The 20,009-nt window shown below is 43.0% G+C and overlaps 1 protein-coding gene across 3 annotated transcripts in view; it reads left to right on the top strand.

Annotated features, from left to right (window-relative positions):
* sorcs1 (sortilin-related VPS10 domain containing receptor 1) overlaps window positions 1-20,009 on the top strand; it is a 188,696-nt gene that overhangs the window by 116,291 nt on the left and 52,396 nt on the right. For all 3 annotated transcript variants that reach the window (XM_030092968.1, XM_030092969.1, XM_030092970.1), the window contains exons 4-5: window positions 13,504-13,662; window positions 18,579-18,652. In XM_030092968.1, the coding sequence (XP_029948828.1) occupies window positions 13,504-13,662; window positions 18,579-18,652 (233 nt within the window). The remainder of the gene's footprint in view (window positions 1-13,503; window positions 13,663-18,578; window positions 18,653-20,009) is intronic.

Below are 20,009 nucleotides of genomic sequence, written 5' to 3'. Positions count from 1 at the left end.
TTGAGGTTTTAGCCTGAAATTTGGTGTGAGAGCACATTATTACAGTAAATGGTTGAGTGCTGGTTGAAAAAAAAAACCCAGTCACACAAATGGGTATTAGCTATAATGGTTCGAAAACAAAAGAGAAGTTTTTCTGGGGAAGCATTTGAGTGACGGACGGACTCGGAGTCTGCTGGGGAAAATATTACACTTTTTTTTTTTTTTTTTGTCGTTAATGTGCCTCCTAAAAACAAGCAGACTCAGTGTTTTGGTCCCGGTGGCCCCGCCCCGCTCGCCCGCCGGCCTGCATGCGCACGTACGTGCACCGCATTCAAAAACAATTAGCGCCTTGTGTGACTCTGCGGGTGGGTGGAATATGAATTCCCCTCCGATGAGACGAGCTTCAAAGACTTTTCTCCTCATTGTCTCACTTTCTGGATAAAAGCCACAGATTTAAAAGTGAACTTTAATATTTCATCTCCTCGATCTGTCCTCAAAATGGCAATGACACACACACACAAAAGGACAAACAGAAATCTCAAGCAAAAACAAAGGAAAATGTCTCAAGTTGTGCTTCCTGATGTAAGAGTGTGGAGGAATTTCACACATAAAATACTCCACGGGATATAATATCGATGCCTTTGTGTGCAATGTTACTTCTTCTTCCTTTTTTACCTTTTAATATCCAGACACACTCATACAATCACTTTAATTCCTCATTTTTCTACGAGTATTATACAAATGTAAAATTATGCCCTCTGATTAGTGGAAGTACTTGTATTGTCCGGTCGGTCCCGCCCGCCCCCGGTCCGAGCTGTGTCAGTCGCGAAACCCCCCGGTCCGACGCCCCCCTCCCCTAGTAACGCCACTGTCCCGATCACATTTCTTTGCCTCCGAGTCATTTTCTTATCCATGAATTGCTCCAGTCTGAGATGGAATTGGGCTGAATGTAAAGTCCGTATGGAGGTAAAGAATGTAAAGTTTTTCCCATTCATGGCTAAAATCATCTGCTGGTATTCTGAGAGCTGTGCTTACTGCTACCATCTAGTGGACAGGAGTGACATTACGTCAGTCCTTTGTAGTGCACCTGGGAACAGGAATGAGCGAGCGGCAGGGTGAGGATTAAAATGGGAAGAGGAGAGAATGAGCAGCTTATAGATAGTTATTCACAAAAAGAAACCAATGCAAGAGTATAAAATGAGTGTTTTGTTATGTTTTGAGTTTACACGACAACGGTACCCAGAGTAACTGAAAACGCTAGTTTTTCAAAATGGCGCCCAAGGTGAAACTTTTCAAAAACATTTTCACTCTGTAACAAAAACTGAAAAAGAGACACATATTAGAAAATTTTAAATCCTCTAACTTCAAGACAAAACACCAATCCAGAGAATGCACGGACTTTGTTAAGGGATCTTCTTTTAGTCACCAGTCTATGCACATTCACAGATTGACTTGATATTTTCTCACAAATGCAAAGTCTGTTAGCCAATTAGTCTGCTAATGTGTGATTAAGGTCACAGAGAAGTGAGAAATGTTTCGCTCATGAGCTGTTTTAATGAAAACTGGAAATGTTGAAGCCATGGGTGGAGCTATGAGTCATTCAGCTGCACCGAGCACTGAGGAAAAGCATTAGCGGCTGATGGATGAATATTACTGATTTATTCCTTTATTTTGGGGAGAAATAACAGAGTGATGTTGGGAAATGGGCGATAAAAAAAGTCGTGAGAAGAAAGTTCAGAGTCCGTGTGACTTTTTTCTCTCTTCTGAGGTGAGGCTGCGTGCTTCCTCGGCTGTGTGAGGCCGACGAGCAGGTGAGCACGGCTGCCATCTAAACAGAGCCGTGAAGCGGAGCCGCAGTCTGTCTCAGATCTGCTGTTTTCCTCTGAGGCCAGACGGCGTGGAAGTGTGACAGCTAACACAAGCTGCCGGAGACGGCAGGCGGTCGCGGACGAGTCGGATTGTTTCACACTCCAAGCAGAAGACATCATCATTTTCTTTTTTATAAATAACAAAACGATTCTGTTAAAGACACAGTATGAAAATCACTTCAGCTCAGACCTTGTTAACATGACATTTCAAGTGAAAACACAGTTTTTTGTGTTCTCGTCCTGGAAAAGATTTGTGTTTTGAAAATGATGTCCATTTACATGGAAATGGCAGAAACACAGTAAACAGTGTAGTTAGCACGTCGAGCCACTGGTGGGCGCTGTTGTGTGTTCTGGAAATGACACAGTCAAGTAATCATTTTGAAAATGTTACATTTTCATTATTCTCAAGCCTCATTGTCTAATAAACACGTCAAAACCTTCCAGCAGTCAACAAAATATAAATATATATAATACACAATTAACATTCAGCACTATTTGTGATTCTTCTGTTTTTTTTTTCTCACATACAGTATATTTATTCTAAAATAATTCCACATTTATTTAACGATCATGAATAGAGAAAGTGATGCTGATCTACTGTATATCTCAAACAATTAAGAAACAATTGAAATTCCTTGAATGATAAGAAGTGATAACTCCCCCCCTGCTGTCTGTGCTGTGAGAACATCATGTGTTTACACACTATGACAGTGCTGAGGTGTTATAAGGCAGGATTCAGGTTATTCTCAAGCACTCTGGATCGAATAGCTTTTAACTTCCCTGCTGAGAAAGTGTCCGATGTCGCGTGATGGCGCGTAAAAGAGTATTGATTGAGCGACCCCCCCGGCTCACCTAGATTTACCCCTCCCGTCATCTTTCACCTCTCTTCACACTCTGTCAGTCTGTCTCCATCCGTCCCCCCTCCGTCTCTCCTCGGACCCCCCGGGCGCTCCCCCCGCCGCTCGCCGCAGCCATTTGGAGCTCGCGCCTCGGGGCTGACAGATGTTGCGTCTCCTCCCGGCTCTCTGTGTTCCTCCACCGCCGCCACCACCTCCAAAGGAGCCGCCGCGCGTCGGGCTGAAGCGTGGCTGATTCGCTGGCATACATGTGGCGTGCATCATGTTCTGAGAAAAAGAAGAAGAAGAAGAAGAAGAAGAAAAAAAAAACACTTCCACCCTTCTTCCTGCGTCAGTGTTGATTTCACCGGGTGGTTCCCCCTCGGGTTCATCTGCTCTCAGAGAGCATGTGTCGCTCTGACACACGACCTGATTAATCCAGAACATCTTCAGCTCAGATGGCTACCTCCTGGAATATGTGAAGCAGAAAGTGAAAATACTTCATGAGAATACCTGATTACAGTCTTAAAGCAACATTAGTTAATGCTGTGTTGAACAGCTGGAATTACATCAGTTAGGAGGAAGATCCTCTATATTCTGGATGTTATTTACGTCAGTCAGTGGGAGGAAGATATTATCATTTACTCGTCCGTTCCTGCCGGAAGTAGTTAAATTACCATATAATGCTACTTTCAAACATGTTCTTAAAAACACTGCTCGCTAATCTTTTCATGACAAATGACATGAACGTCAACTGATCAAAACCCAGCATGCTAACCTCCGGCCGTGTGAGCGAAGGCGTCCGGAGAACAACACGCTGTGAAGCCATTTACTGGTGATCACTGTGAAGAATTCATCGACACAGATCAAGACATGCGGAGTCCAAAAGCTGCTGGTTAATTATCCAAACTGACGACGGACAAACTCGGCTCGTGGCTTCGCTCGGACTGAAACCCAATTACAGCCAAAGGCAGGAACTGACATGTTTGTCAGGTGTGGGTGAGCTGAAATGTCAGGCAGCCTTCAATTAGCAGCAGATTTAAATGGCTCCCATCAGCACACAGCAGATCGCTGGTCCACTGAGGGGGAGGGGGAGGTGGGGGAGGTCACAGGTCCGACCACGAGCACACACTGGTTTTGTTCTGCTCCACGGACTCTAATGGCTGACGTTTTAATGAATATTCAGGCGCAGAAAGTGATTTGGTTCGACTGGAGCTGTCACACAGTTTGCTCAGTTAACACGGCTCGGTTTAGGCCTCGTTTTCTCCAAGACAGCGTTCGTCTTGTCACGCAGTCCTGGGGTTTCCTGAGCATACGCCCGATCCACCTCACTTCACCGAAGGCCATCGGATCTCCATATTGATTTCAGCAAAAGAAAAGCAGATCTGGCTTCACCTGTTCTTTCAGACCCATGATCAGTAGAAATCACGCCGCCTCGATAAAGGAAAGTCTGTCTTCAAGGGCTTCACCGTCAAAGGTGATGGCTGGTGTGGGTGATTCTCTCAATCTGAGACATTTATTGGTTTCTTGGTGAAGTAACCACAACAATATGTTAACTCTCCCTGGTGAAAGCGATGCATCCTTCATTGTTTCTAAGTGAATGATGTAGACAATAGAGGAAGGAAGCACCCATTAAAATAAAAAAAAAAAAAAAAAACATCTTAACAAGCTACAAAAGATTAATTAAACTGTTGTTGCGGAGTTATTACTGGGTGTAGATCTTCTCGTTGACCCTCAGCAGCTCATCGCAGCAGAAACAGGACTTATATTCAGCGAGCCTGTCTAACATCCCAGCTATAAAGAGATGAAATAGTGTTTTCCCATCTGCCACCGCTGCTTGGTGCTTAAAGCTCCGCACTCGCAGCTTATTTATAACTTAGTGTGTTATTGTACTGCTTCGACCTTTGCTCCCTGCAGGTAAATCATCATTCTCACATCCACAGGAAGTTTTTCTCTCATCCTTGTCTTCAGAGAGAATGGGAAAGAAATGCGTGCAACTCAGAGAAGTAACTTCAGCTTAGATTCAGTCAGACACCAATATGCTCAAGCTGTGGCTCCAGACCTCGATCTGGAACTCCTGAAAAAAAGTATATTTTTGGTTGAAAAGCTTAACATACTCTATATTTGCTACTTCTGATCAAATGCCAAAATGTGGGGAGTTTATTTGTTTAAAGACGTTCCCAGACATGAGGCTGCTACTGGCTGTCAATTTTAGATTTGTAGATTTGATCCACATAAAAAAAGAAAAAAAAAATAGATTAAGACACTTGGGCTCTGTTTGCAGGCACCATTTTCAAATGAGAATATAAAATTGTCATTGTTTTTTGGGAGTTTTTTTTTTTTTTGACAAATAGTACTTGGAGCCAAATGCAACTTTTTGAAACAGAACAGAAAATGAGCCATTTTCACATGAAACATAAAGATGTCCTAATGGCTAACGGCTAATTTGTGCTTTCTGCATCTGCATGGTCCTGTTATGACTTAAAAATCATCATCCAGCAACCTGACGTCATATTGACCACGGTGTCTCTTTACGGCTAACGTTAGCAACATCACTTTGCCAACTTGGCTGTGAGATATCAGCTGAGAGTCATCTTGCATTTCTTTAAAACTCGCCATGAATGGATTTCAAGCTAATGCTAGTTTGCCAGCAGCAACTTGGCTAACTTTAGCTGTGGTGTTGTGGGCAATGCCATTCACTTCCTGGCTTCACTGTTGTAGTTTTTCTGCCCTCAACAAGCAAATTGAGGGGGAAAAAATGCCTTTCCTTTGTAAGACTGTAGCATGGGCTGGGTCGTAAAGGATAGCATCATTCTTCGGCCCTTCAAAGGTTATTCAGTTTTTGTTGTTTCTGGGTCCATTAAATGTTGTGAATTTGTGGATAATCCAGTGTCACAGATTGTTTTAAATGTCACCTGTGTGAAAATCCTCTCGGCTCCAGTCGTCACCAGAAACAGAAGTCGGAGTGTTTGTTGAGCCGATCCTTTCAGGTTCTCTGGGTTCCTGCCTCAGAGGTTTTGGCGGGAGGTGCGGAGACCTTTACCCGGTCCAGCACATGTTTACCGCTGACATTTATCAACCTCTTGTGAATACTTGACTCTCTCCTGACTCCATCTGCTCCCCCTTTGACTGCCATTTGGCTTCAATTACCAGAGCGGGTTCCTCTGGAAGAACAACCTGAAGCTAACTTCTGCTGCTTGCGTGGCTCAGAGGAACATTTGCTCAAAATATCCCAGAAAATCCATCTTTTCAATTTACAGCACATTCATAGAATTGACACTGCAGATGAATAAGTTTTTTTTTTTATTACTATTATTAATTTTTTGCATCTTTGTCAAGAAAAATGTAAATACTGATGTAGAATTTCCAGAAAAAATTCCATTCTGCTTCTGTTTCTCAGATGGTTTTCTGCATGCTACTTAAATGCATCTGAAATATTACTTGTTTTGGCTGAAGCTCAATAGATTGCCTCTCATGAAGACTGTGGACCTCCTTCAAACCTTTGATTTCTGTTTGGTCAAACATTGAGGACAATCACCGTTGAACAGGCCCACTCTCACAAGCATGCAAAATAACGACTCTTCAAAATAGGAGCAGGAGGCAGTTTCTAAGGCTTCTGCTAAAGCTCATCTAAAAACTATGTGGTGCTTCGAGCCTACTGACGCCTTTGCAGAAGAATGGTTTACAGCGGCAGCGTTTCAGAAAACTTGCATTTTTCCCTGTTTACGCATGCAGGTGTTTTGGAAAAAGTTGCATTTTTGGATCATTCCCGAGAAATTCTGCTTTGGGAGCTGTTTTCAGAAAGATATGCTTTCAGTGGCTCAGAACACCAACTGACAACCAAAATGCAACAAAAGTTTACCATTTTCACATGTAACACTGTCTTTCCTGTGTGTTTCAGGTATGTTTGAAAACATGTTAATGAATAATATCTCCTTTTGAGGACCCAGGTGATGAATTCACCACTTTACTGATTTTATAGTGACTTCCTGTTGATTTTTGGCTGCAATCTAGAGTCATGGACATGAACCTCATGTTGGAAACCAGAAACCCAGCTGTAATTAATCTGGTTTCAGAGATTTCTGTCTCATCACTGTCACAGCTTTTTTCCTTCTTCCTTTTTTGGTTGCTGCATTTTTCTAAAAGACATTTTCACTCCGTAAACATCGATGATCATTGAACACACACACACACATACACACACACACACAGAGCCACAAGAACTATCCATCCCAGGGCCAATTGTGAAGTATGTTTCCTTAGGAGCTCTCAAACATGAAAAAAAAAAAAAAAAAACACTTGAAAGCAGGTGAACCAGCCTTGACCCCCCCCCCCCCCCAGCCCCCCACTCCTGCCGCCAACAAACACCCACTACACACACACAAAGACCCACACACAAACACACACACACACACACACCCTTCCTCCCCCCTCCACCCTCACTGTCCCTGCTTAGCTGTGCTCTGTCATGTAAAATTGATTTCAAATACAGACGAGTGCCTGGCTGCCGGCATCCTGCTGGCTCTGTCTTCAAACCCGTATCCTCAGGTGGATCGCTCTCTGTTCACCACGCTTCTCTTCCTCTGCAAAGACAAACAGCGCGCGGGCAAAAAACTGGTTATTAACTTGTATTAAATCATTCTGAATGGAGTTGCTGCCACTGTGAAGCTATAAGACTGGAAGGGAGAATACCCGAGCTTCTTCGCTTACTTCATTCCAACGCTTTTCCACATAAAACCTGCAAAGAATGTATTTTTTACTGAGTATTGTTTGGAATTTATGGAGCAGACTCTACTGCCCAATTACAAGGTGAAGGCAGGAAATGTGAAATATGAAGCTAATTTCACTAATATTCATTGTTGGAGTAGTTACACTGCAGCGGAATCACTCACAGATTCCCCACACATAACTTAAACGTCTTCCAGCCGACGTGTAAGAGCTTCATTAACCTTTGTCATTTTTAACCTTTCTGGCCTCATAATTCTCACACTCTCACACACACACATACCCTGTCGGCGTGGATTCTCACTTCTCCAGCTGTTCGTCGGAGTTTCTAACATCGGGAGAAGTTCCTGAGGACGGTGACCAGACCACTCGGCTGCTCTGCAGGGCAGCGACTCTCCATTTTTCACCAAAGGTTATTTTCTCACCATAAATTAGACTGCTTCGGGTTCATCGGTGAGTGGTTATTAACGAGCCATTAGCGTGATTGAGGAGCCAATACGATGACCCCAGAGAAGGCAAAGCTGCACAAACCTGCTGGAAAAGGCTTTGGTTTCTGTGCACATTTCAGAATGCATACAGGAAGCTCACAAACGTTACTTTGAATGTTTTTTTAGACTGCTGTGAGACAATAAGCAGCAACCTGAGACTTTTGAGAGAAAATTGTGAAGTAAGCTTGACTTTTCAGGAGATATTTCATCAGCTTTTCTAAGGATAACATCCACAGGCCCCAGACGCTTCTGTTCCTAGCACTGCACTGGTCAACCACCACAATGTCCGGAAACTGAAGTCCCACAGGATCGTACTCCTGCTGTTCTCTACCAGCTCTGGGGGGGGGGGGGGGGATGTCCCACTGGGATTTTGGTAGTTTTAGTCCATGCTGGGTACTGATGTTCCAGTATGGACTGTATGTGTGAGTGAGGTGAATATATGTCTGTGTGTGTGAGGGCCAGAATGAATTATGCCGTGTACGGCCCCTCATAGCCTCTGGGGCGTCTTTGCACAGCCTCACCTGTGTGGCCCTTGTGCTTAGTGCCTGTCCTCGTGCTGCTGCTATTATTATTGCCTCCGTGTTGATCTCTGTCAGTCCAGCATCAGTAGGTCTTCTGGATGTCAGCTACTTCCTCTGTCTGACAGCGGTACATGCCAGGTCAGGGCTTTTCTCTCCACTTTACCTGCTCCTCCTTATTCATGTCAAATTTCTGCTGTCTTAGACATTCACTAAGTAGTCCATCCTTTGGGTTTGTGCTCCTGATATATTTTTGGATTTTGGATGTTTCACCTTGAATAGTGGCTCTGGCACTCACTGGTTAGTGTGTATCCTCAGGATGCTGGAGTTGGGGTGAAACCCTCAATATATGGTGAGGTGCCTTTTACTTTAGGTGTCTGTAGCTTCTATCTCTGGTTAACGTCAATAGAATAGACACTCATAGATAAGAGACCATAATAGGCCGTGGTGTTTAAATGAAGCACACTTTGTACTAATTATCAGCTCACCTGATTCCTCACCTCGGAAGACAAATTCCAACCTCAATCCAAGTAAATGGTCTCAGTTTCCTGCGTTGCCGACAGGAAGTGAATCCTCTCTCCTCCTCCTGCTGCTGTCTAAACCTCGCTATAACCTGATGAGTGTTTGATTTTGTTTTGCTTTTCTCACATTTTCAAGTAATCTAATCATTTCTCTAACGTCTGGCACCAATGAGGCATCTCCACTGCAGCTGACTGGATATTTTCTCACATGGATCCCTGCAGATGTCCCCAGCAGGTTGCTGCACTTTGTCCAGCAAGTGTGGATAAACTGAACGTGCTGCGCTCAAAGACACTTCCATCCTCTTTCTTCTTCGTTTTCACGCAAAATTTTAAGCACAGCGGCTTGTTTAAATTCAAATTAAATGTGTGCTGACTAGATGTGAATAACATTTTGGCTCATGACTGTAAGGATTAACACTTTGTAAACGAGTTCCTGTGAAGACATCCAGATGATAGCGGTTTGGGTTTGTTAGCCACATTGTTGAGAGCATGGATAACGCACATCTTTCCTATTATTCCAAACTTTCCTTTTGCCTGTAAAAAATACGAAGCAGACTCATGAAACACTGACAAGTCTCCCATTATTAAACTCACATTTGGCTCCGAACGTTTCATATTGACATGACAGCGGTTCATCTTTTAATTTGGCCCTTTAGCTAAATCTGTCCCCAATTCACTCCCCTTTTAGCTCCATCTGAATGTCCTTCCAAACACGTTCATGCTTTTAGCCTGCTACATATTGGACTAGCTAATCGTTGCTATTGTCCGTATGCAATTTGTTGCTCTGCGGGATGCGAACAACAGATTCATGTGTTTGTGCTCAAGAGAAAATCCACCTGCTGCACGAGCAAACCAGTCAGCTAAGCACAGACTTGTCTGTTAGTCACGTTAGCTTCTGCTTTTATTAAAATATCGATTAGCTGAAGGTAAAAAGAGCAGCAAACAAGATAATCTTTGGTTCTATTGATGGCTGTCGATCATTCAGTCCAGTCATTGTGAGACTGTGGGACATTCTCAATCTTTTTTTGCAGCTTTTCTTTATGCAATCTAAAAGCTACATTTACATCCTTTCTGCTCGTGTGTAATCTCACATTTGTATTCAGGCCGGCGATGTGTTTGCGTTGGCACGGACCGTGAGGAGACCACGGACAGTTAATTTATGGGAAGTCATGTAAACGTCTGCATGCAGGAGTTGGATTCGGAGCGTGTTTGCAGGCTGAAGCTGCGGCCGAGCTTCAGAGGGGATGATTGACTGCCCAACGCAAACAAGGCAAAGCCTCCAGTATTCTCACTTTCACTGTTTTCTGGAACAGAACCAAATCGAGCTGCGGGAGTTTGGTTCTGCTGTGGCTTCAGTCGACAAGCTGTTGGTTTTCCCAAAAGGTTCACAAAGATATGTTCATAGTTTTACATATGTAATTACAAGAAATCACACCGTTACAATCCAGCAGTTTGAATAAGCAGGGCGTGGATGTTCATGGAAACATGATTAATCAGAGTTCAGTGAGTTTTCAGTGATTCACATGATGAAATTGCGATAACGGTACATTTCTGTAGTATTGTTCATTCCAGATTTCAACCCAAATTCTACAAAACAGTGACTTTAATGACATAAGTCAATGCAAGGATAAAAGGAGCTTGCAAACTATATACGCAAAACCAACTGAGAGCGTTCTGAGGTATTTCCCCAGTGGGGACTGGGACTTGTGCCTCCTACCAGTTCCTCCTGAACACACCATAGCTAACAGTTACTCACCATTACGCGTTGTAGCTCCGCTTTTTTTTCCCGTGACAGGGTTATTTTTATGAAATGAATAACTTGGGTACCTTAAGTTTCAATCATTGAAAACAGCTGCTGTCGCTCTCAGCCTTGCTCACTGACCTCCACACTCTTGCTGCGCATTAGCATTGACTTAAAGGTATAATGGACGATTTTCTCGAAAAAGTCGAAGCCAAACGTCTGTTACTCGCTTTTTGAAAACGCAAATGCGCCAGACCATCCTACCTGCTCTGCTGCTCATACGAGCACGCTTGACGGCGTGACGCAAGCATTTCTTCAGCGTGATTGACATGTCGGAGGACCAATAGTTGACACTCGCATCACGCCATTCATTGGCTAAAACATCATCCATTATACCTTTAAGTTTAAATCAGATCTGTTAACTTTCTCCTAAACTCCTGTTTATTGGAATAACAACTAAATGTCAGTTTTCTGATTAGTTCAGAAATATTTTATTTAAAAAAAGAACCAGTTGACAGAAGAGCTTCCTCCCACTAACTGATGCATTTTAAACTATTTTTTTCAGAAGATAGAGCATCTTCCTCCCACTGACCGATGGAATTAAGTAACACACTCAGAAACTATCAACATGAACACAAGTTGCTAATTTTCACTAACTTTCACCAAACTGTGGAATATAAATTCCTGGAAGGACGTCAACAAGTCCAGTCTTCCTGTATATTCAGCAGAAAACACTTCGGCCAATTATAAAGCTGTCTGCTCCTTTCTGCAGTTTGGTGCAATGAGAGAAACATTAATGGGTGTTTGTAGTTCAGACTGAGAGCGTTTGATTGGATCGGTCGGCATGTGGCTCACGTATGTGGGATTCTCTCTGCTGTGTGTGATTGATGAACTGCTGCCGTGAGAGCCGCTGGCTAATGAGTCGCCGGCACAAGTGACCACAAACGCTTGGCTGCCACGCTTGTTTATGTCAGGTTTTTTTTTTTTTTTTTTAATGAATGAGAAATTACACAAATCTGAATGCAAAAAATAACCCAGAAACTAATTTTAATGCTAAAATCAGTGTGTGAACCATCTGATACTCATTAACACTGAAAGACTCCAAATGACAAAAAAGCAGTTAGCATGTATAAATGGGTTTTCAAAGTGAGTTAGTGCCTGTAAAGATAACATGTGAAATTGAAAGATAGAGGGAATTAGCTCCGATGATACTGATATGTTAAACTGGACAGTCACAGTCAGTTGGGAGCTGTGATACTAACGGGTGCAGTAATGTGAGGGGATGTTGTGCCGCCTCTCTCTTCTAGTAGTTTTTCTCAACATACCTTTAACATGTTTCCCTTCATATGATGTTCTTCTGTTGTCATCTCGTCAACAGATACTGTAATTCATAAAACGTTACCCGAAAATCTAAAGGAGGCAGGTGGATTTTATTCAGCGTCCTCAGAATGTCATTAGCCTTACCGGCCCAACTTCAGGAACACGGCTCACAGTCTAAAGACATGATTCACGAGAATGTTGAACTGAAACTCCAAGTTTCCTTCACACATGGCTGTAATACACCTTTGCATCTGACAGACAAAGCTCAGGGCAAAGAAAACGGAAGTAAAATGTCAAATGACTGGCAACAGGCCCCGCTCTGCGCTGCTCCTGCAGTTTATTACTTTGAGCTGACAGAGATGGCCGAGGGCAGCTGAGAGGAGTGTATCAACATTTGTATGAAATCCTCTCCGGTCGGCGCCACGGAGGCCGAGGCGGCGCAGGCCGGCGGGCGGGACGCGAGTCGCCGCGTCCCCACTGGAAATCATGAGCCTGGACGAGGCCATCAATAAAAATACAGACCCGCGTTTTGGTCTGCTGTGAGCTGACTTCAAACTTCAGCTGCACGACGTGAGCTTTAACTGGGGATACAGTGATTTAGGTGGAGTTTGGACTGAAGAATTAAAGTTCTAGCTCCTGTTATGAATATTAATCCATTGACAAAGAAATAGAAGGAACTCTGAAAATGATGGAGTTAGTCATGCTATGTTTGCATTCTATATCATCTGGGGATTTTTCTTTTGTGTGCGTGAGATGTTTCTGGGGACCGAGCCAGAGTTTGGAGAAAACGGGGAACAGGGAAACGAAGTTGGACTGCAAAGAAAAGAAAGGAAGCTCGTGGGAAATGGAGGCATTGGAGGTCTGACTGAGACAAACAGAGATGGATCACACTGATTATATCATCAAACCGAACAGATACAAAGGGCTGTTTGAGATGTGCAGTCATCAGTGAGAGGAGTGACTGAGGAAGGCAAGTCTTTAACATGCTAATCTGCAGACACAGCTGTAATAATAGGCTTTATGTCTCTGATGTGGAAATCAGCCGTGATTGACTCGTCTCTGTGTGTGTTTCATCTCTTTCACGCTGGAGCTGTACGTTGACGACGTGACGGCAAATGAGGACGGATGAAGCCGAATTTGAGAAAAATGGACGCATATATTAGATCTATTTCTCAGTGTGTGTGTGTGTGTGTGTGTGTGTGTGTGGTGAAAACAAATGTTTCTGTCCTCATGCTTCCATTTGTTTGAGGCGCCTGATATCTGCAGCCAACTGGTCACCCCAAGACAGGAGCAGGAACCTGAATACAAAATGCAAGATTCTCAATCTGAAGGCAATAACGCTCATATAAAAGAGAAAGAGATGCATAAACCTGCAATGCAAACAAATATAAGCTTTCATTTCCTTCCGGATGTCGGTTTACATCTCCATCTCCACGTAAACGAGGGAAAACGCAGCTTTTCAGACAGCGGGTCTCTCTGCTCACGCCGCTCCTCCTGCCGTCCTCAGATCATGTTGCTGACCGATCCGGAGATCGAGAGCAGCCTGCTGATCAGCTCCGACGAGGGAGCCACGTACCAGAAGTACCGCCTCAGCTTCTACATCCTCAGCCTGCTGTTCCACCCCGAGCAGGAGGACTGGATCCTGGCCTACAGCCACGACCAGAAGGTGAGCGCACGCGCATGCACACGCACACACACGCACACACTCATATCCAGTGTTTTTCCATCCTTTTTCCATCCATCGATGACTTTACATTACTGCTGAGACTGAAAAAAACAGCCTGAGAGGAAATGTAAATAAGTGCTCTCGGACTTTTTTTTAAATGATATACAGCTTTTTTTGTTAGACATCTCACCCGTCAAGCAAATTCCACTGCAGGTCATTTCTATTTATTAGGAGAATTTTTAAATTTAATATTTCTTTATTTTGGCTTTAGAAATTTCCCTTTTTTTTGGGTTATCAAGAAAATTTAGTTGAAAGCCAGTATTTCCAACCTACACAGCCACTGCTGTAAGTCCTCAAGGGAAAATATATAGAAAACCAGCTTGAAATATTTTAATAAAGAAATGAAAAAGTTCATAATTTCAATGAGTACTGTGTATTTACTGAAGTTAGCAGAAGACGTGGCGTTTGACACAGATTTAAACACCATGTATCATAAGACTTTCTGTAGCAAAAGAGGATCTTTAACTTCTGGATGTGAGCTTATTCTAATATATTTTGGAATAGCAGCAGAACTAACTAACAAGTATCTGAAGTAGACAATGACTTCTCGATGACTTTACCAAGTAAAAAAAACAACTTGAAGACAGTCATATGTCTTCACCTCAAAACCTCAGGATTCCTTTAACTCTAATAACTGAACAAATGAAACTGCTTTTTATATCTCCGAGCCAGTTGTTGCTTGTCACTGGTGTCAGATGGGAAATGATTATTTCTGCCTTCATATCTCAGCTTCACCTCATCAGTCAGACTCATCTGAATGTTTCTCTTCTTTATCCTGATATACAGCTGACATGTTAGCTCAGCCCGGACGTCTGGAGATTCAAGTGAGGGTTCAAATCAAAGACAAAATGGTGAAACAATAAACCTTTTTTTTCCCTCTTCAGCAGGGAATTTGGGGGGTAGAATGTTTCTGCCAATGGGAGGTGTGTCATGTGCTAGCTAGAATCTGGCGTACTGGGCCGCAGTACGAACCGGCTCCATCTGATTCTCACCAGTAAACTCTGGCCCATAGCTAACCTGAACCACCCACACACACACTGCCGGAGCTGCTCTGGTGGAGACGGCAGCCTGTGGGCACCTGCAAGGCGAAATCCAGGGCAGTCCTTTTCCCAAGCCTTTAAATAGCTTTAATAGACTATGTGAATGTCTCATGCAAATTAACTTTACAAATCGGAAATGTGCTAATATGATACTTAAAGTAGAACAACAAGACACCTGAAGAGGTAAAACTGTTGAAAAATGCGTGTCGATCTGTGGCCACGGTTACATCAGGTTTTTAAAGTAAAAGGAGTAAATTTCATGAAAACTAATGACATCGCAACTTCTGAAATCCTGCTGCTGCTACGCATGCACAACTAGAATGACAATAACGTCCTCCAGTCCACGTTCTCCTGGGACTGGATAGTTTTAGAGTTGAGAATCATCCAGAATAGCGATCAAATTCCCATGTTTAAAAGTAATATGGAAGATATTTGACTGAAGTTTTAATTTCGACCTGAATGTGCCCACATCCTGATTCCATCTGATTCAGTTCCGCATGAGGTTCGGACCTCCTGATGGGCCTCACTCCCATGTTTGCTCCCCGTCCTTCTTTTCATTCTTCCTCCCCTTCGATGACTTTCCTGGTGTTCATCATCTAATCCCCTCCCAAAAACTGCTTCTCTTTCACTTTCATTGACTTTTTTTTTTTTTTTGTTTTGGCAGAGCCGCTTCCTTTGTTGATTGAGAAGGTTGTCAAGGCAGAGCCCCCCCACCACACACACACACACACACACACACACACACACACACACACACACACACACACACACACCCGCCTCATCACTGTCACTTGCTTGGCGACATACTAACTTGGCGTAGGAGGATAATTAGTCAAAGTGCCCCCCCACTCCCCCCTCCATTCCTTTTACACAGCTCAGCATTGACAGACTAAGATCCCGTTCACACCACAACGTTTTGAAGTGAAAACAGAAAACCTTCATTCTCTAAATAATTCAGGGTGATAATAATGATGATCTAAGCATCACTAATGAGTAGAACGATAAATTATAGTGGATATAATAATAAAAAGGATTATGCGTAAAAAAGTAAAGAATATCATTATTTCTTAAAGGGGCTGTATCATGTTTTTTTTTTAGCTAGTCCAAACCCTAGAAATGGCATTAACATGGTAATAGTTTATTTTTGGCGCTAAGGAAAAGTCATTTTGTGTGAAATAAAAGATTTTCTGGGGCTAATTCTGAAACCCGGAAGAGAAAACGCTCCGTTTCACTGAAAATCCCGCCTCTCCCCCTGTGACTTAGACTGACAGCGAACTTCAACCAATCAGCGCTTCAAAACAAATACGCTGGCTAGCTTTAGCGCTTTAGCTCTAGCTTCTCTACACGCAAAGACACACGAAAACGTCTTTTCCTGTTAGAAACTCACCAAGCGCAGACCCTTCAGACTCTTGCTCTTGCTTGATTGTTGCTTTCAGACGATGGTTAAAGTTTATCTCCGTAATCAGAGTTACAAAAAGCAGCAACGCTGATTGCCGAGGGCCTGCGGGAGGGGGGCTCAGGGGAGCCATCTTCTCCGTGTGACGTCAACGTGGGAAAACAGAGCGTTTTCACGGGTGCGGGAGGGGCTGCCTCTCTGAGCAGCAGAACAAGGAGGAAAGCTCAAACACGCAGGCACGAAGGGAAAAAACCCTTTGGGGGTGTTTTTGGTGAGTACATAACTATATAACAGGTTGAAACATGCAAAAAGTGAATTTTTGATACAGCCCCTTTAACTTTTTGATATTTTTTTTTCAACAGCCATCCGAATTTTGCTGATCATATAATCTATCACTGCCATCGCGTTATTATTAGATTAGAAGAATCTGGAAGTAATAAGGCATGTTCATTGTGACATTTGTGTTTTGTCTTATCGCCAGACAAGAAGGCTGTTTAAAAATACCTTTAAAGGTATGTTTAAAAAAACCTTCTTATCTGACAATACGAACAGAGAATATACTCAAGATAAAGTGTTTAAGAGTCATGAGACACTGTGAGAGGATTCCACGCTCCGCTTTAATACAATAAAAGTGGTCTATTGATCTGACAGCGGTGATAATCTGCATGGGATTTGAATGCAGGCGTTGGCTCGGCTCCTCCGCTCCCAGTAAATAAATGCAATTAGAAAATAAATTAATATAAACAAACACGATTGCGTTTTTTGTGGGGCGGGAGAGCGGGTGGTGGAGGGTTCTCCGCTAATAAATGACTGTTTACACATTATGCATGACTGCTCAGGCCTGAAATAGGGAGGAAAGGGGGAAAAAAAAAGGTCCAGGCGAGAAGCTGCAATAAGTTTGCAGCTTCATTGAGCGTCGTGCTAATCGGCTCCGTCGGAGGACAAAAAGGCTTCAATCTCTCAAGGTTGTGGATTCGCTGACAACGGCAGCAGGAAAATATCAAACTTTCAGCTTATTCATGTTTTCTTTATTTGATTTCCAGCCCACTCTTTGATTCAGAGACAGAATGAGGCGGAAATGAAAGCGTCTTCTGGTAGTTCCGATCGAACGCCGCGTCGTCTCACGGACCCCGGCAGCTCAGCCGGCATTAACCTTGAAAGTTAAAATGTAGTCAGTGCTCAGGTTCTTCAAGTAAAGGTGAAAAGAGGATTTTCAGTCACTGATTTATAAAGATAAATGAAAATATTGTAAAAACCAATATCTTTAGATATATTTTCTACTACCTCAGTTTATCAGCTCCTGTCCTCTCTCTCTCTCCTTCACCTTCTCTGTGCTCCGGATGGTTGATCAGCGACTTCCATCTCCTCCTGCGTCGTTCTCATTCACACACACAGATCCTGTCTCGTCTCTGACGAACTTGATTCCTCTTCTCTCCCGGTTGTTTTTCACCATCTCTCTCTACTCTCACCACACACTCCGGTGTCATCTGCAAACATCATGCTCCACAGGCCAGCTCTGTCATGTTTTCAATTGAAAATCATGAATATTCATGAGTTGGCCTCTCGTTCCGCGAATAATTACTGCTGGACGTGAGACAAGCGTGTGTTGTGTTTACCTGTAGTTTCTCCATGAGGCCGGCAGGGGGCACACTCACATCCCCAACGGAACTTCACTGTCTTTACAGACAGATCCAACAAAAACGATAATCTTGATGAGTTTGTGATCACATCCTGTAACTGGCTAATATATGCTAATGCTAACTTGCTAAGATGAACAATACAATTTCATAAAGGGGGCGGGGCCTGAACCTCAGCCCAGGTGTTTAATTATCGAACGTTTTTTTTTTTTTTTATTCTTCAAATGTAATGAAATTCGTCCGCCCGACTCTTCACACCTGCAGCTGTAACACTGGAATCAATCCATTAATGTCTGTATCCAGACCTTTAACCTGACCACGGCTCGTCTCTTCATCTCTTCCTCTTTCACAGGCTGGTTACGGCGAGCTCCACTCCAGCTCTCAACTTCACTGTGTGAGCGTCTTTATGTGAGCCCTCCGCAGTAATGGGGAGTCGTGTGGGAAGGCAGACAATGCTTGTATTGCTAAATGTCCCTAAGCCATGTTATTCCTCCACTGTGTTTGAATCTTATGTAAATTTTAATCTAATTTCTGTGAAGCTGTGAGGAAGCCCTGGCTCCCACTCCTCGTCACGGCGTCGCTGTTAAACGGACGACTGAAGCGCAAAGTAAATCGACGTGTGAAAACAAACCCGCCGAAAAGTCCCGAGCAAACTCGCAGCACTTCAGGGCCAAACACGGCGTTTCATAGTAATGTCTGTCGCACGGAGCGGCGACTCGGACCGGCTGCGGAGACGACGGCGTGTGAATCAACACTGACGGCTGCCTGCTTGTATTCCTGCAGCTCTACAGCTCGGTGGAGTTCGGGCGGAGGTGGCAGCTGGTGCACGAGAGGGTCGCCCCCAACCGCTTCTACTGGTGAGTAGAAACCCGAACCCTGACCCTCCACCGCTTTGCTCAGGGCCAGTCGGGGGGTTATTCAAGGTGAAAGGTTTGTTAACCACTAACTTCACATAAACTGAAGCTAAAAAAAATATATGCTTTCTTTGTGTTTATTCTATTTTGATTCTCAAAGTACATTCAAGCTGGGTTTTCATGCTCAGATCTCACCATTTCGTTTTTTCATATATTGAACCCCCCCCCCCCCCCCACACACACACACACACACACACGCACACACACACACACACACACACACACACACACACACACAAATGTCTCATTTAAAGGTCTGTTTTTAAGTTTACAATGATGTAAAAATGCAAACACATGACAGAAGAGTATTAGAAATTTAGCTCAAGGCGTGTTTTGATGACCTTCAAAACACAAAACCGAGTAATATCCAAACAAAATTTGACATTTTTTTGTTGCCAGAATTCAAATATACTCTATTGATCCCATAAGAAAGTGAATCATAACATATGGGGATTTTTTAAAAGAATGAATATACATAAGCAAGCAAAATCAGTCAGAAAAAAAGTATTTAAATTGTTTTTATTTCTGTTACCATTACTGATTATTGCGTATCATTATAGTTGTTGTTAGGTAATGCAGTTTAATGCAACACTGAACAAACAAAACCTGAAGAAATGAGTCAGTCACCACTAAAATGCCTCACAGTCCTACAGAAATTGCTATTTTTCTTTAAATAAATCATAACAGGCTCCCATAATACACGTTTATTTGACTTTTGCAAAGGAAAGTAAAAAAAAAAAAGCTTTCTAAACATCTCTCACCTGCTCTCCACTGTACCGGAGGAAAAATGTCACAATAATCCTGGACAAACTCAGTCCTCCTGACTGTGCCTTGAAATACATCCTGCAACAAGTAACTTCAACATCGTCTTGCATTCAAAAGAGTTTATTTTAGCCTTAACTTTCATAAATAAGACTCACCTTTCTTTTGAAAACTGGTCTGGATGCTCATGACTGATCTCAGCAGTTGTCATTGTTCTCATTGGTTTATTAGCTGGTTTCTTTGATAATTATGAAAAGTACGTAAACGTCCAGATTATAGAGCAGGGGTGTCCAATTAATTTGGAACTGGGGGCCGGACAATGCAAGTAGTTATTCTAACAAATAAATTAATAACAACAACACAATAAAGAAATCAACATATTGTGTTTTTCAAATGCTTAACAATGCACAGTGTGACAGACTGACACACACAGGCCAGAGGCCTTGTCACATTTTAAAATTGCAACAGTGTTTAAAAATAGACCAGGTGAGCAGTATTCAAGAAATATTAACAAAGAATTAGAGAAATGCTATTAACT

This window comes from Salarias fasciatus, chromosome 6 (assembly GCF_902148845.1).
Source record: "Salarias fasciatus chromosome 6, fSalaFa1.1, whole genome shotgun sequence".
NCBI classification, from domain to species: domain Eukaryota; kingdom Metazoa; phylum Chordata; class Actinopteri; order Blenniiformes; family Blenniidae; genus Salarias; species Salarias fasciatus.
Note: the sequence above shows the minus strand (reverse complement) of the source record. Positions and strands in the feature narration are given on the sequence as shown.